The sequence below is a fragment of the Abramis brama genome (genome assembly GCF_963993115.1).
Source record: "Abramis brama genome assembly, chromosome: 5".
NCBI lineage: Eukaryota > Metazoa > Chordata > Actinopteri > Cypriniformes > Leuciscidae > Abramis > Abramis brama.
Window position 1 is genome coordinate 2,124,959 of NC_139967.1, and position 16,212 is coordinate 2,141,170.

Genomic DNA, 16,212 nt, shown 5'->3' on the forward strand with positions numbered 1-16,212 from the left:
GCTTCAAAGAAAAGAAACAGAGAGTTTTCGACGGGTGCCTTCGATTTATTTTTAAGATGCAATAAACTTCATTGCTGAAGTATTCGTTGTCTCAATTCTTTGTTGCAAATGTTCTCCATGCATCACAACACTGTGTTTACACATTGACTTCATAGCACCATAACAATTGCATCACAGCACGGTGGCACCATAAAACTACAAAGAAACCATAAAAGAAACAATACATAAATATCAAAGCAAAATAAACTCAAACAACATTCACAATATAAACAAACATTCACTACACATATTTAACATTGTTCAAATTAATCAACAAATGCTACCAAAGAAATACATAGAAAACAAACTAAACATACCTCGCTCTGCTTGCCAAAGGGATACTAAAGCTTGAACCATTTTCTCAAGCTTGTTAGCTCAAGAACAAATGTGAAATACTCTTGCTCTGTATCCTTTCCCTTATATCCAATAAATGTATTTCGCCATCTAGTGGTGACGCCAAGCAAAACAAATTAAAGGGGAAGGCCATTACAGATATATATTGTCACTTTTTAAGGGTGAGCAAAAACGTACCGATTTTGTGTCTGTCCCTTTAAATGCAAATGAGCTGCTGCTCCCGGCACAGGGGGCGGAGCTTCAATTACACACAGACATGCACTGAAAATTTAAAAAACTTTTAGCCTTTTATGTTCAAACTGGAGTCAGACAATGATGGAGAGACTCAAGAAGAAGTGACAACATGTAAAAGCAACAGGACATTTCTGAATGGTTAGTTGATGAATTTATGAAGCTGATGTGTAGTTATCTTCTAGTCATTGATTAGCATATTCTGTCTTGACAATCTATAAATGTGTTACAGGGGCGGGGTTTATGCAAATTTTAGGGTTAGTGATGTCACTAACCCTAACCGGGAGGCATGTCGTGTAGTCTCTACCAGCCGTTTGTTGTAGTCCTTAAAAAGCGATTTCTTTAAAAGCAAATATCTCCCTTTGCTTTGAACTCTGAGCGTTGTAACTTTGCAGATGTTGTTTATGCTCAAACAGCAACATTACACACTAACTAAAGTTAGAAAAGTGAAATCATAATCAACCACCCTTTAAAATATCTTGAATGTAACTCGACACCCTTGCCTCATTTAGTATGCGTGGTTCTATGAATATGCAAATGAGCCCCGCCTCCACTCACTCACTCAGCTCAGAGATCCACTGGTTGACGATCACACGTTGATCTGATTGGTTACAAGGTAGTTTGTGACGTCAGAAACACCAGCGATTTCAAAGCGTGTTTTTGAGACTGTCTTTGGTTCACTGCAGTTTTAAGGAGAAAATACTCAGCAATGGTGTCGACTTATGAATTTACACATGGTTTGTCTTAAAGCATATTAAAAACAGCACATAGACATAAACAATATTAAAAGCTGGATTTTCAGCACGGGGGAATTTTTGTACTTTATGAACTTTAACTTTACATCATGTTTCTCAACTGGTGGGTCGTGAATTTTTATTCATTAAATTGGAACAGAAGCAAAGTAATACAATATTTTATTCAGCAAACATAGTTGTAAATCAATCTGTGTTATTGACGATTTAATAATTAATGATCAGCAATTTATTGCTTAATGAACTGACTAAAACATGCAGAAACATTTTTAAAATATAAAGCAGAAAAGTAACATGATTGGCCTATTGCTCCGTTCACACAATAAATCCCGCTTTTCGTGTTCATTCACATTCTACGTGTGTCAAAAATGTGTCAACATTAAGTGCAATTGGAACATTAATTTACACATGAAAAAAAAAAACAGGACTTTGGAAATGACTGCCTTTTTTCAGAATGCTGCACACCTCTGATATTTATCTTTCATTATTTGTGCATTTTTATGGCCAGATGAATCTGCTCCAGCAGATTGTCTTTGTTGTTTGTGATGTTTTTTCCAGCGACCTCCATAAGATCAGTGATCATCTCAGCGCTGTAAGGACCTTGATAGGTCTTATATTTTTTTCTCCAGGCCTCAATTTTATCTGAAGAAACATTAACACACTTAAATCAGAACACAGTTGATATTTCAGTTTTATTCAGGACATTGTAAGATCATCACTTGCCTCCACAGTTGACCTCATTAAAGAGAGGGATGTGTATCACGGTTGGAGTGTTTTGGCCGTTGAACACATAGAAGTCCTTCGGTTTCTTTATGTCTTCATTGGGAATGTTGACCTCAGGGAAAGGGATCTTTAGTGTCTTGCACGTCTTGGCAACTTCCCTCACTGTCTGCAGTAGAAAAGCAGCACATTATTGTTTGAAAGGGTTAGACCATTTAAATTTAGGTAGCCATTCACTGAAATGAATGTGCTGCTTTTCTTTTCTCAGACAACACTGAACATGGCAATGATTGAAAATTAAATCAAAACAGAACAAGACCAGTACATATGTACAGCATTTTTAATTATCTGTTAATGTGTTTAAAATCCTGTACATTTTAGGTTAGTGTGAATTCTGGTGGTCAATAAGAATGAAAAAAAGCAGCAAGATTATTATTATAAAAAAAATCTCTTGTTGTGTTCTACAGAAGAAACAAGACATTGGTTTGGAATGACATGATGTGTATATATAATACCGTGAAAGGTTCAGTTCCACTGAAATCCAATGAAATGATGAGGTCAACGTTTCTCTCTTCTCTCAGCACTGAGAAATAGGGGGAGTTCAGCAACAGTCCAGCATCTTCATAGTCTCTCGTCTCACTTTTCAGAAGAGTGGAGGGCACTGCTTTATCTGAGGGATCACAGCATTATTATATTATTCACAATGAATTTCCAGTTAGCATCTGTCTATGAGTTTCTGTTCTCACCTTTCATGTTGTGAAGAAAGTCATATTTCCTGCCCCAGATCCACTGAGCCATGCATTTAAAAATACTTGCCCAAAGATCTGTAAAACAAATACAGTGGTTCTCAAAGCTACACTGTGTAACTTTTTAAGTTGATTCTTAGCAAAAAACACTTTGTTCTATCAAAAGTATATGTGCTCATTCATGTGTAATTACTTCCACCAACTAATAAAGTATTCTCGTAAGCGTAAAATCTGCCATTTAGAATACATACGAGCGAGTCGCTCGAATGGCGGCAGCCATGTTGCGCCTCCATCTTGAAAATACATTCGCCAAAGACGGACATACCTGGAAATTCAAGCTTCGCCTTTCGCGTTTTATACTCAGTGACACCGTGACGAATGCGAGGGGGAGATTACTCACGACAGCTGGCAGATTTGAAAGATTGCTGAAGATGGAGGATTACGCCTATTTTTGAGGACATGTAGCAGAGTTGCCAAGGAAGCGTAAGAGAGAATTAAAACGTCAACGCGACAGGCAAATCAGCAAGACCTAAGTCAATACTGGAGTAACTTTTCCCAGATGGAAAGAGCTCATGAGGAGCAAAGATTTAACGCCAGAACGACCTCTAGTATAACTTGCGTTACTTTTCCTCGCGTCAATGGTAAAAAAGTCATGTTAATCTTGGAATAATACGGCCACCGTAGGAGTTAAAACGCCCTCGGAATTGAAAGGAACAGAAACTAATATTCACTGGGTAGTCATATACAATTTCACCGCTAGATGGGGGAAAATATCACACAGTGATAAGCTTTAAATTCAGTAAATATTCTTGAAATTCAGTAAATATTCTTATGTTGTTTTAAATTCAGTAAATGCTTTAAATTCAGTAAATATAGCTTTAAATTCAGTAAATATTCTTATGTTGTTTTATATTCTGTATATATTTTTAGTTGACAATATGTTTCTTTAGCAATATGAATAAGCTTTTGATGTTTCATTATAGTTTATTCATTTTTAATCTTTAAAGTACCTTATTGGATGTCTAAAGGTTATTGGCATCAGTCTGTTAAAACCTTTTTTATTAGTACTAATTAGAGATGCACCGATACCACTTTTTCCAGAACGAGTCCGATACTTTCAGTTTTGCCACTCGCTGATACCGTTACCGTAACCGAATACCTGTATTTTCACTGCATTTGTAATTTTTATTGTGGAGAAATGTGTATTGGTAGTGAAACCAAAAGTATATAAATCATATTAGTTGGCTCAATTTGTTCATCAATTATATATTTGTTTCAGTTATTTTCATGCTTAATTAAGCCTGCTAAAATGCATGGTATGAGCTTCTGTTACTTTTACTGTTCATTCTATTGCTCTATCATATTTTATCTTTAATTAAATAGTACAGCACATATTTAGAGCAGCTCCAGCAGGGCTCAGTGTTGAGGATTGGGTCAATGGTTCAAATGTTTAGACACCACTGAAATATCAATTCTTTATTCCAATTTTGATACTACAACAAAAACTACAGTAATCAATCAAATGTGAAAAACACTGCATAAATTAAATATAGATGGATCTTTTTGTAAAGTTACAAAAGGTAGCCTATTCAGTCAAGAGCAGCGAGTAATTTATTTGTCCTTTGTTTGATTAACATTAAAACACAGCAGCAGGTTTATAAGTTGCTGCACCTTTAAGACCGAACGCACGGCCCCATTTGAATATATCGTCTTCGTTCACTTGAGATATAACCGACTTTGTTTACTAGGATACTCGTCAAGACAGGCGTTTTTACATAATTTTGTGTGAATTCGTCCGTACAAGCTCAAGACGTTAAAGACAATTCAATTCAGTATTCACGCGCTGTCTGAGACGCTGGTTTTCCATTTTTATCCCCATTATACTCTCTGTTGTCAGTGTTTCTTTGTCTGGACACAAACACTGTACACACGCTGCCTGGTATTGGAGCATTTTTATGAGTACGAGTACATGAGCTCAGTATCGGGCCTTTAATGCATCCCTAGTACTAATGTTAGTCCCACTGTGGGGAAAATCAAGCTTTTAATGTTGTTTATATGTCTATGCTGTGTTTTTAATATGCTTTAAACAGACCATGAGCAAATTTATAACACCATTCATTGTCATAACACAAAAAGTCAAACACCATTGCTGAGTATTTTCTCCTTAAAACTGCAGTGAACCAAAGACAGTCTCAAAAACACGCTTTGAAATCGCTGGTGTTTCTGACGTCACAACCTACCTTGTAACCAATCAGATCAACGTGTGATCGTCAACCATTGGATCTCTGAGCTGAGTGAGTGAGTGGAGGCGGGGCTCATTTGCATATTCATAGAACCGTGTATACTAAATGAGGCAAGGGTGTCGAGTTACATTCAAGCTATTTAAAGGCATGACAATATTTTTTTTTTTAAAGAAAACGCTTAAATATGTAATTTTGGTGATCAAAGATGAGTTTTAAGGGATAGCCTACAATTATTGACTACAGTGGGACTTTAAGCACATTTCGGTTTATGCATTAATCTGGCTTGAAAATCAAAAAATTAAGTACATTATACAAATCAACATTGTAAAGACAGTTCAACCTACCTTTATGTTGCTTGAAACTGAAGCAATGATTCAAACCATTACACACATCCTCAGTGTATTGTTTCATATACTGTTTTGCAGCTACTTTATCAGTGAGACTCAGTTTTCTCTCCAGAAAAATCAGCTGATGTTTGCCTCCAGAGATCTCTGTGAAAAAAGTGTAAAGTGCAGATTGAGTTATTTTTATCTGACGCAGATAAAACTAGTTTGTGTGTCTTGTGTTAATTACAGTTTTTGTTACAGTATTACAGTAGTTTGTCTTACTGTTTAAATGTTGCTGAAAAGCCATTAAAGATACATTTTCTAGCACACTTTAGGAAAATCTTACCGTTCAGCTTAGTTCTGATGGATTTATCATGAGCAGACGGATCTTTGCCATTCAAAACCGAGAGATTCATGTCCACGAGATCCATGAGCACCTGGTGACATTCGTCTACAGGTGGGGAGTGTGGATCTTCTGAAAACACACACTGAACACAGTGCAAAATGTCTTTCCATCCCCAGATTTATGACATTCAGATACCAGGTGTTTTCAGGTGATAATCATTATTATAGCTCACTTTTTATTTTTCATCATTAAAGAGTTTAACTTTTTATTCATCAGCAGGTAGCATGAACAGATCATTAGACACAAGACTGATCAACTTAAAAGCTATAAAAGCTGTAAAAAAAGCTTTACCTTTCCTCAACTCCAATTCGATTAGTAGTAAATGTTTTAATAACTCTGGTGGAAAAATCAAATGTAAGTAAAGTTCACATGATAATGACTCTCAGCTTTAGACAGAGCTGCATCTTGAGAACAATATAGTTGCACCTTTTATTCTGTTCCAGATGAATTTACGGATCTCGACTCCATCAGCTAAAGCGCTGCCACACAGAGCTGCAGAAAACACATTTAAGTTTAAAAGTGTCAGGTTGAGTGAAGGGAGCAAGGACTCAATTGCAGGAGAAATAAAGGGCTTTATTAATAAAACTGAAAATACAAACAAAAACTGCCCTGTGGGGGACAACAGGACAGAAAGACTTGACACGGCACGACTAGAGCAGGGAAACACTCAAGGTGGGGCAAATTAATCAATAATCAGGTAACAAGATGGGAAGGGCTAGACAATCAACAGGGGCACGTTCAAGTTCAAAACGGTGCGCAACGTTTTGCTACGGTTTCCGGGTTGAACGTCATGTTTCCTGGAAATGGCGTGCACCGGTGTGCAACGGGGTTTGAGATACGTTTTCTCTTGTTTGGTGGGTGTGTCAGAACTGCAGTCCAATCAGCAGCAACATGTATATAAAGCACGCGGTATTAAAGTGAACTCGCACAATGGCTTCAAGGAAAGTAATTTACAAATGTGTTTGATGCAGCTCGGTACGCAACAATTGAGGATATTAGAAGACATGTTTGCCATAAGTTTTATTGTAAAAATATAGGATATCAACATAATGATGTAGTTGTTTATATTTTTAGCTTCATTGCAACTGTATGACATTTGGTATAGAAATAAACAATGGTAATTAAGTGCTTTTCCTAAAAATGAGAAAGAAAATACAGGGTATTAAAACAGTATGAACTACAAATAAAGTCAGTATGTGAGGCTAAATAGATGTGTTTTAGTCTGAATTAGGTAAGATGTGTGCTTCCATTTCAGTTTCAGCAATCCCTTCACTCGATTGGGATGTTCTCTTTTGTTCTGGGCAGCAAGTGCAGTTACTGTAACATCGGGCATATTTTGTAGTATTAAACACATATTTATACCGACTTCATCAGGCTCAGAAAATTCTTCACAAAGAACACAAAGAATGGCCTTCTCAGCTGCCATAGTTGCAACTCTTGCGACATCAGAACAGTGTGTTCAACGCATCACCGTTTCTGTTTTAAAAACGTTGTGCAATGTTTTGTCGGGGCTGAACGCAGCCCAGGAGAGCACATGGCACAAGGAAACACATGACAAGCCATGTACTCACACCAAACATGACTTGAGCACAAGCACATGGCCAGTAAAACAAATCACAAGCCATGTGCTCACACAAAACGCGCAGCTAATAGGCTTGTTCGACTTCATGCAGCTCTGCACAGACCGATCGGCGGCTGACTTGAAGCAGTGCATGCTGGTTAGAAATTTTGTTCGACTTGATACAGCGCCGACGCCACGTGACTGTGACGTATGCCATCAAAGTACCGCGAGTGCGATTCGAGAGTATCCGGAGAACTCAGCCAGCGCAGCTTCTCAAGAGCGGCTGCATGAGGGCTGATGACGACACAGCTGTTCCACGATTGGCCGGATTCACCGCATGACAACGATCACGTGTGTTTCGTGTTTATTCTCACACCTTTAGTTCCTCTAAAGCTCACAAATCAGGTTTTTATAACAGTAAACACTCTTTTCATGTAGTCGCAATGTTGTATTGTGTCATGTTTATCAAAATAAAACTGATTAAAAAACGTCGACTCCACTTCATGGCAACTTGGAAAAAGACACTGCATGTCAATTTTCCAAGTAAATTGGACTAAAGGTTGTGTAGTTAGAGCTGTTTTTACGGGGAGTTTCTTTTTTTCATATTATAGCGCCACCAAATGGTGAATCGCCACAGGATTTTTTTGTGTGTGTGACCACAGAATGAGCTACATGAGAATAACAAGTTTGGTGAAAAAATAACTGATTGCGTTGAAGAGTTATAGCCATTTCAGTGAAAGTGGTCCTGCCTACATCGAACGTTTTGGCGTCCTGTCGTGAGCATGATTCACTGATCTAAATTATTTTGGCAACATTTTGCATGTGAAGTTTCAAAATAATCAGACAAACGGCCTATGAGGAGTTCGAAAAAGAAAAATTTTCGGACAATTTAAAATGGCAGAAAAATGGTAGAAAATTTTAATGATGGAAATGAAATCAGAGATATATATGTTCGTCTTGAGATGAGGATTCCAATCGGTCCTAGAGATAAAGTTGCTCAGAATGAGGAGTTCCACCATACGAATGTTGTGGGCATCAAAAAAACCCTGCGTGATATCCAGTCTTTTACGCAAGTGAAAAACGCGAAGGCCTATTTCTTTTGAATTTCTCACAGGCCTCAAGGGCCGTGAGTCAAACAGGCCCAGCGAGTTTCATTCCGATCGGCCTCCTTTAACCTTGTCTGATAGCTGCTCGAACTTCATTGGCCGTCTATTTCAAGATACGTGAATGTCCTCATAGACTTGCCAGTTTTCAAGTCAATCGTTTTCTTGTTTTATTCGTTTTATAGTGCCACCAAGTGGCCAGTCGCCACGTCCTTTTTCTCGCGACCACAGACCGAGCCCGTACAGAGGTGTAATTTTTGGTGAAATTATCTGATTCCGTACAAGAGGGCTAGCCATTTTAGTAAAAGTGGCTCCGCCCACTTCAAACGTTTTGGCATCCCGTCACAGACGTTTATCAAAATTTAGAATTTTTTTTTGTGACAATTATTGACAATCAGGCTCCAGATAATCTTTCTGCACTGGTTTGGTTCCGATAGGGCGAAAAACCTAAGATTCAAAAATCTAAAATACACTAAAATTTTGCAGATAACGATCGAATCTGAGACATGTGTTTTGTTCGTCTTGAACCAAGGATTCCTCTGATATAAGACACGAGCCTGCGACAAACGGAGTTAAGAGTTATGAGCCATTACGTACTTTTGACTGCTGTGGCGCAACCGTCAGTCCGATTGACGTTGTAGACTGTGTGAGTATTGCCGTCCCTGAAAGTTTCAAGTCTCTACAACATACAGTTTGGTCTGCCCAATTACTTTTAGGGGAGAATGCTGATCCTTGGAAATTCTAACAATTATAATACGGATTTTGCGCTACATGCTTGAACCCCTAAATTAAAAAAAACAGAGTTTGTTACCTTGCAGGTACAGCATGTCAATCTCAGGCTGGTTCTTGATCTTACGGCCATTTACAAACTTGCTGCCAAAGTTGGATGTTTCCACAAACGCTCCAGTGAGGGAATAACCGGCTTCATATGGAGTGAACTCAAACCAGGGGTCTGCAGACAGAAACACATCCATATAACAGCTGACACAAACACATTAACCGTCTGTCTTTCTTTCTCTCTCTCTCTCTCACACACACACACACACACACAGACCTGCATCTTTGTGCTGTTTGCAGTGCTTGTCGATCACGGTATAGATGGGAAACGGATCTTTACTCTGCTGGTCCCACTGATCTGTGAGTTTTTGTTCATCTATCTGAAGAGAAAATTTTTTTGCAGCTGTTGTTTATTATGTTAGTGTAGGGGAGACCTGGGGGGTATTCCAGAAAGCAGGATATGTGACATACCCAGGTATGTTTAAGGGTAAGTAAGCAGATAACCTCAACTTTCGGGTCCAAAAACGGGGTTACTTTCAGGGTGTGTAAGTATGCTAATAATTACAAGAACGTTTCCCATTATTCCGATATAGTTTCTTTTATTACGAGAAAATAACAGATTACACGAGAAAGTTTCTCATTATTATGACAGTCATTATTATGAGGAAGTTTCTCAATATAATCAGAAACTAAAAGTCTATAATGAGATACTAAACTAGGGCAGTCATATGAAGGTCGTGTGTTTGATTCTTAACACCTGAAGGAAATGACCGAGGTGCCCTTGAGCAAGGCACCTAACCTCCCCGGGCGTCGAGGTGAATGGCTGTGTGTGTGTATGTGTGTGTGCCCACAGTTTGCAATTGCAGTTCCACTACTCACTGCTCCTAATGTGTGTGCACTAATTTGAATGAGTTAAATGCAGATGAAAAAAACAAAACAAGTATGGGTTGAAAACACTTCACCTCATAATTATGAGAAAGTTTCTTATTATTATGACTTACAAAATCATATTTTTTAACCAAGTGTGGCGTACATATCAATATACCACTAAAAATATAGCACTTTCTAAGACTGTGAGCACTTCATTAAGATTGTATACATCATTGAGGGGTTGTTGTGGTCTGTGGTACAGACCTCTTTCACATAATCCGTCACAAACATCGCTGCCCAGATGTCAGTCAAGCTGAATATGTCTTTCTCATAGTAATATTTCTTCAGTTTGGCAAATGCATCTTTCAAACTGACTCCAGGATTGTTGAGTTTCTTGATGATCTTTTCTTTCACAGTCTCTAGTTTGGTGGACCAGTCTTGCTCCTGATATAAGGAGGCCATGCACCTTCAGAGTAACAACATAAGCTCTCATTTATGACATTCAACCCATCTCTGTGTGTGTGTGTGTGTGTGTGTGTGTGTGTGTGTGTGTGTGTGTGTGTGTGTGTGTGTTGTTTGTACCAGGTGGATCCAGAGACTCCGCTCAGATAAAGCACACAGTCCAGAAGACCTGTTTTCTGGAGTTGATCCAGGGATCCCATCAAACCCACCATGGCTCTTTCTCCTCCTCCAGATCCCAGTAATGCAATGTTTGGCACTTCAGTCTGAAACACACACAGTTTGATTTTGCAAACATTTGATGCTCAACATTTGACCCCCCGCTTCAGGGGCATGGTCAACACATCGGAAAGGAGCAATGTTGCTCACCTCCTCCGCATTTCGCATTCAAGGGGGTGATCTACCAGTACACTGTCCTTCCATTCGGACTGTCTCTGGCACCGCGCACTTTCACCAAGTGCATGGATGCAGCCTTCTGAGACAGAAGGGAGTGCGCATCCTGGATTACCTCAACAACTGGCACGTCTTAGCCCAGTCAGAGGCCGAGTTAAATACTCACAGATCCTGATCTTGGAAGGCCAGGGCAATTTGGTACCAGTGGGAGTCCTAAAGCTGGAGTCCTAAACACTGTATCTGAGGCTAGAGCCCCATCCACGAGACGCCTCTACACTCTTAAGTGGTCTGTTTTCTCCAACTGGTGTACAGTTCGGAACCAAGGCCCAACCTCCTGTGACGTACCGCTAGTACTGTCTTTTCTGCAAGAGATAATGGACACGGGTCGCACCCCTTTGGCAGGAACAACCTGGTTGTTCGCTTTCTAAAAGGGACTAGGAGGCTCAGAGTGAGCTCAACCCGCTGATATCTCCCTGGAGGCTCCGAGCCCCTTCTCTGTTGGGTGAATAGTCTGCCCTGCACTCAAGGCCCAAGGTTCAAGTTTCTGCAATCATAGCACGGCGTGATTGAATTGTATCCCAATCACACTAGGTAAGCAATACAGTATCGATAAGGAATGTACTCGTTACTAATGTAACCTCGGTTCCCTAAGATAACGGGAACAAGTATTGCGTAGCTTGCCGTGCTATTATGCTACACGACTAGGCGTTTGTTGCTTCAGTCGAGTTATGGCGAGATGAGCCCTGTTTTATAGAGGGATGCTCCGCCCATTCTTGCGGGCAGCCTGTCGATTGGTTCGCACGCATACACCAGTGGGGATTTCTTTAAGACTGCAAGGGAAGCTCGGCTTCCCCTATAATGTCAAAAAAATTAATGGTCAAATATGTACTATTGTGTTAACATTTTATTAACTAAAAATGCGTTCATCTCAAAGACGAGTTCGTTCAGAATCAGCTGCAGGAACGTGCACAGACATTTTGAGGGGCAGGGGCTCAAGTGAAATAAAGGGCACTTCTCATAATTAATTTTTTTTTTTTTAACAAAAAAGTATATATATTAACGCAACTCTGACTTCCTTTTTAAAAAAATAATTAAAAAAGTTAATTAATTTTATCTTCCTCAAACTCACGCAATTGTTTCATTTTCAAAAGATGTCTACAAAATAATCAGTTCACACAGAAACCATGGTCTCCTTAGTATTCATTAGGTTTATAGAGCAGCAAAGGAAACCATTCCACAATGTGCATGTTTTGAAAACATTTTCTATGCTACTAGTTTCAAGTATGAAGAGTTCAGATGCAAAAGCCTCTTAGTGCCATCTGAAATTTTCTTCTAAAATGAGCATTTTTTTTCAAGCTCGTATATTTAAGTTCAGTAATTTAACTTAAATGACAATTAATAGGTAATTTTCATTGCCAGTAATGTGAAATAAGTGAACATAAACATACAAGCTTGATAAAAATGATCATTATAGAAGGAAATTTCAGATGGCAGAAGGCTTTTTCATCTGAACTCTTCATATTTAGAATAACCTAAATAACTGCATCAAGCAGAGGGGTGTGTTTTACTAATAATTTGTTTATTTTTGCACAAGGCACTACATCATTTTAATTATTTTGGTGTTATCAGAATACATAACACTTTAAAATTAAACTTACCAAAATAATTGAGTAAAAATTCAATAAAAGCCAATGTCATGTATGTATTTGTGGTTGTATGGAATACTATTTTATAAAGGTTTAGAGGAAATAAAAAAGTTAAATTACTCATAAATAAAAAGTTAATTTATAAATATTGTTATTTTTAAAGTTTAATGTTAACTTATTTCTACTCAGTTTTATTTATTAATGTACCAGATGCAGTTACTCAGATTTACTAAATTTTTTAGAGTGTATCCTCCATCTGTTTGCATCTGTAGATTTCTTCTAAATTCACCAATTTTGATTTCTAAATTTCAGGGGGAAAGACTCTTGATGTAAGTCATTAACTGAGGACGTTCTGTATGCAAATTAGGCGTCAACTAGTTAAAATGTGCACATTTGCATCTAATTGACAGGGCAATGCAGGTAAATAGGATAAACAAAATAACTAAAGCATATCACCTGGTGGTGATATATGCTTATTTTATTAACTTATTTTATTACATGGCTTGGTTGAATTCCAATGTAGAATGCGGTCTGTTATTTCTTGATAACAGACCGCTGTGCGGAGTATAACAGACCGTTGCCATGATAAACAGAGCGTTGCTATGGACTCACAGGATTCTAACCGTAGAGACGGAGCGTACTATTTTCTTTAGCGGAAGCAATACAATCGGGTTTAACAATCGGGGGAGAGGGAGCGCTTCAGAACTCCTGACCTGATATTTAGATATACTATTCTTCAATAAATATATTTGTTTGACAGGGAAGCTGTGCGCAAACAGAAATATATATTATTTTTCAAAAATAAAAAAAAGCACCCCAGAAAAAAGGGCACTTTCTTTCCAGGAATAAAAAGGGCAGGTGCTCAAGCCCCCTTTGATGTCTATGTGTGCACGTGCCTGATCAGCTCAGTGGTGTAGTCTACGTGATACGCAGGTATACGCCGTATACCCACTAGAAAAGGCCAAGGATTTCCGTATACCTACTTAAAAAATAGTGAGGATACGTAACAACTTCGTTTTGTGTCAGAACTTTCACTTTCATTCATAAATTCACCCCGTCTGTGTTTGCGAAGTGACACCGAATCGCGGAATCCAGTCACAAATGGAGCTTGCTAAGCAGAACGTCACCGAATTTGGCTATTTTTGAATGAATAAATCAAAAGTAGGGCTGTACAATGAATCAAATCTCGATATGGACTAGTGTCTGTGAATATTAAAGTTAAAAGAGACTGCAATTGTTCTACGCGTCTCTGGGAATGAATGAGCGCTCAATGTGTGCTCCACTACACACACACACACACACACACACACACACACTGAAGCACGCGTGATCACGCTCGTGGTGTTTTCAGCGTTTCACTGTATTGAGACATGAGCTACTACATGTGCACTTCATCGCAGAGCTGCTATGAGAGTCACTTCACGAGAATTTCACCATTTCATTTGATAAAAGTCATTCATTCGTTTCATATACAAACATACGACAACCTGTCAAAATAAAAGTTCGGTATAACTTGAAGAAATTATAACAGAAATATATTACTATTGCACAGTAGAGTAGGCTATACTTTCAAGTAGGCCTAATAATAATAATAATAGTTTATTAAAACACACAGAAACTCAAATGTCTACAACCCACCAAAATAAAAGTTCGGTCTAACTCAAAGAAATATTACAGTATACTCACTACAAAAAACTAGACTACACCACTGGATCAGCTGCATATAGCAGGTCGGCTGACTCGATTCTCATACATTCCCGTAGCGTCACAGTGCATTTCCCTGTTGAAGCCCAGCGTCCATTGACTTCAATGGGGCTGCTTCGAACAGTTTTTTTCAGTGCTTCGAAACTAGACGGTCATTGGATAAATGCTGCGATTATGTCCCGCCCACGGACGCTCAGCGTCTCTGGGGGTGAATGAGAAGTGGGCTGGCCTGGACGCTGGGCTTCTGCGTGATGATTGGAGGGTCTGTCGAAAGGCTGCGTCTCCTTTTGATTGACAGCGATTTCATACAATAAAAAGTCGCTGATGTTGAAGCTGTTCGAGCTCAGTCCCATCGCGGATTTTTCAAAGACAAACTGCTGCAACCTATTTCTTGGTATTTGCTTGTCGAAATTGCTAGCCAATTTTCATAATACATTTCACACAATTATACATTTATATCTTTATTATATTATAACTTATTATATTTTTTATATTATTATTAGTAATAATTAAAAAAAAAAAAATTAAAATAATTTAAAAAATATTAGTAGTAGTAGTATTATTATACTTTATTATATTATTATTTATACATTTATTATATTATTACATTTATACAATTATATTTAACTCTGCTGGCCATTGAGAGGACACTGGTCAAGTTAATGGAAAAGATGCCTAGTTAGTACGACAGGGTCACAGAGCATTTTCTTGAAAAGGAACGTAGGGCAGAATTTACGTATAAATAAATGGACAATTTTTATGATGTAGGCCAAAAATGAGCTTCCCCTCTTTGAAAGACCAGCAGCCGCCACTGGCATACACTATATAAAAAGGCTTCAATATTCGAGGAAAAAGGAGTTTTTCCCCATCGTGTTTAGCGACGAAATTCTAGTTCCCATTATCATTAGTAACCGGCTACGTTTTACCTCACAGCAGTGTATCTGAAGATTCTTCAGGCTTTGTAGAACATCTTTTCTCCTTTTGACTACAAACTCCTTCTCCTTCTTATTCAGAGAGTGTTCGATTCTCACCTCACTGCGGAGACAGACAGACAGACAGACAGACCAGTGATGAATTTAACATCACATACTGCTATTTCATATATTTTGTTTGTTCATAGATTTAAATGAGTCTTAAGTGCATTTTGAACATTATTTTCAGAATCATCCAGTTTGTAATAGACATTACATAATGCAGTACAGTACTTATGGGCGATATAATGAAGTGCACAGCTTTCATAGGAATCTGAGCAGAATTACCTTTCCTGGGGTTTGGATGCACTCATCTATAAAACAATAGGATCAACATTAAAGTTAAAATCTATCATTCCAAAACTAATGGAGAACATCATTATAAAATCTTTTGATAAAAATGTGTTATTGGCTACTACCTCAAATGTCAATTATTAAGCCATTGTTTTTGTTTTTTAATGCAAGTTGCTAACAGTGGAAGTTATAATGTTTACTAGTTTGCATCTGGTCATTGGTTTTGGTGAAGTTTTAATTAAGAATTAAAGCTCTTTACTGAAAAATTCTGGATTCATTCATATACTGTTGTCACTTATAAATATAATAACTTTGCCCTGTTGCAGAAGGTTTAAAACATATACTCACTGTTCTTGTATAGTTTTGAAAAATCCTGAGACTTCACCAATAGCAGCACAGCAGCCGTCAACTCTCAGATCGGACAGAAGAGCCTCTTTTATAGGACTCTGAAAGTTTACATATCAACGTGGGAGGTGGAGGCGATGAACCTGAACTCCAGAGTATGGAAAATGTTTTTTTTCCAGTAATTTCCTGGTACAGATAATATTTTCCTATCTAATATTTCCCCCTCCCTCGTCTGTTTGACTATTATGGCTTGAGGACACATAATGTAACGA

General features: G+C 38.2%; 1 protein-coding gene across 1 annotated transcript; it reads right to left on the reverse strand.

Annotated features, from left to right (window-relative positions):
- Positions 1 to 1,549: 1,549 nt before the first annotated feature.
- Positions 1,550 to 16,000, reverse strand: LOC311083042 (cytosolic phospholipase A2 gamma-like). The gene is made up of 15 exons (XM_084114292.1): positions 15,944 to 16,000; positions 15,590 to 15,615; positions 15,257 to 15,365; positions 10,711 to 10,853; positions 10,393 to 10,594; positions 9,536 to 9,638; positions 9,293 to 9,433; positions 6,244 to 6,309; positions 6,109 to 6,153; positions 5,758 to 5,886; positions 5,430 to 5,576; positions 2,843 to 2,920; positions 2,612 to 2,766; positions 2,100 to 2,265; positions 1,550 to 2,018 (listed from the first exon to the last, which is right to left on the reverse strand). Exons 2-15 carry the CDS (start codon positions 15,613 to 15,615, stop codon positions 1,861 to 1,863), a joined length of 1,668 nt encoding a protein of 555 aa, XP_083970418.1. The 5' UTR covers positions 15,944 to 16,000; the 3' UTR covers positions 1,550 to 1,860.
- Positions 16,001 to 16,212: the final 212 nt, after the last annotated feature.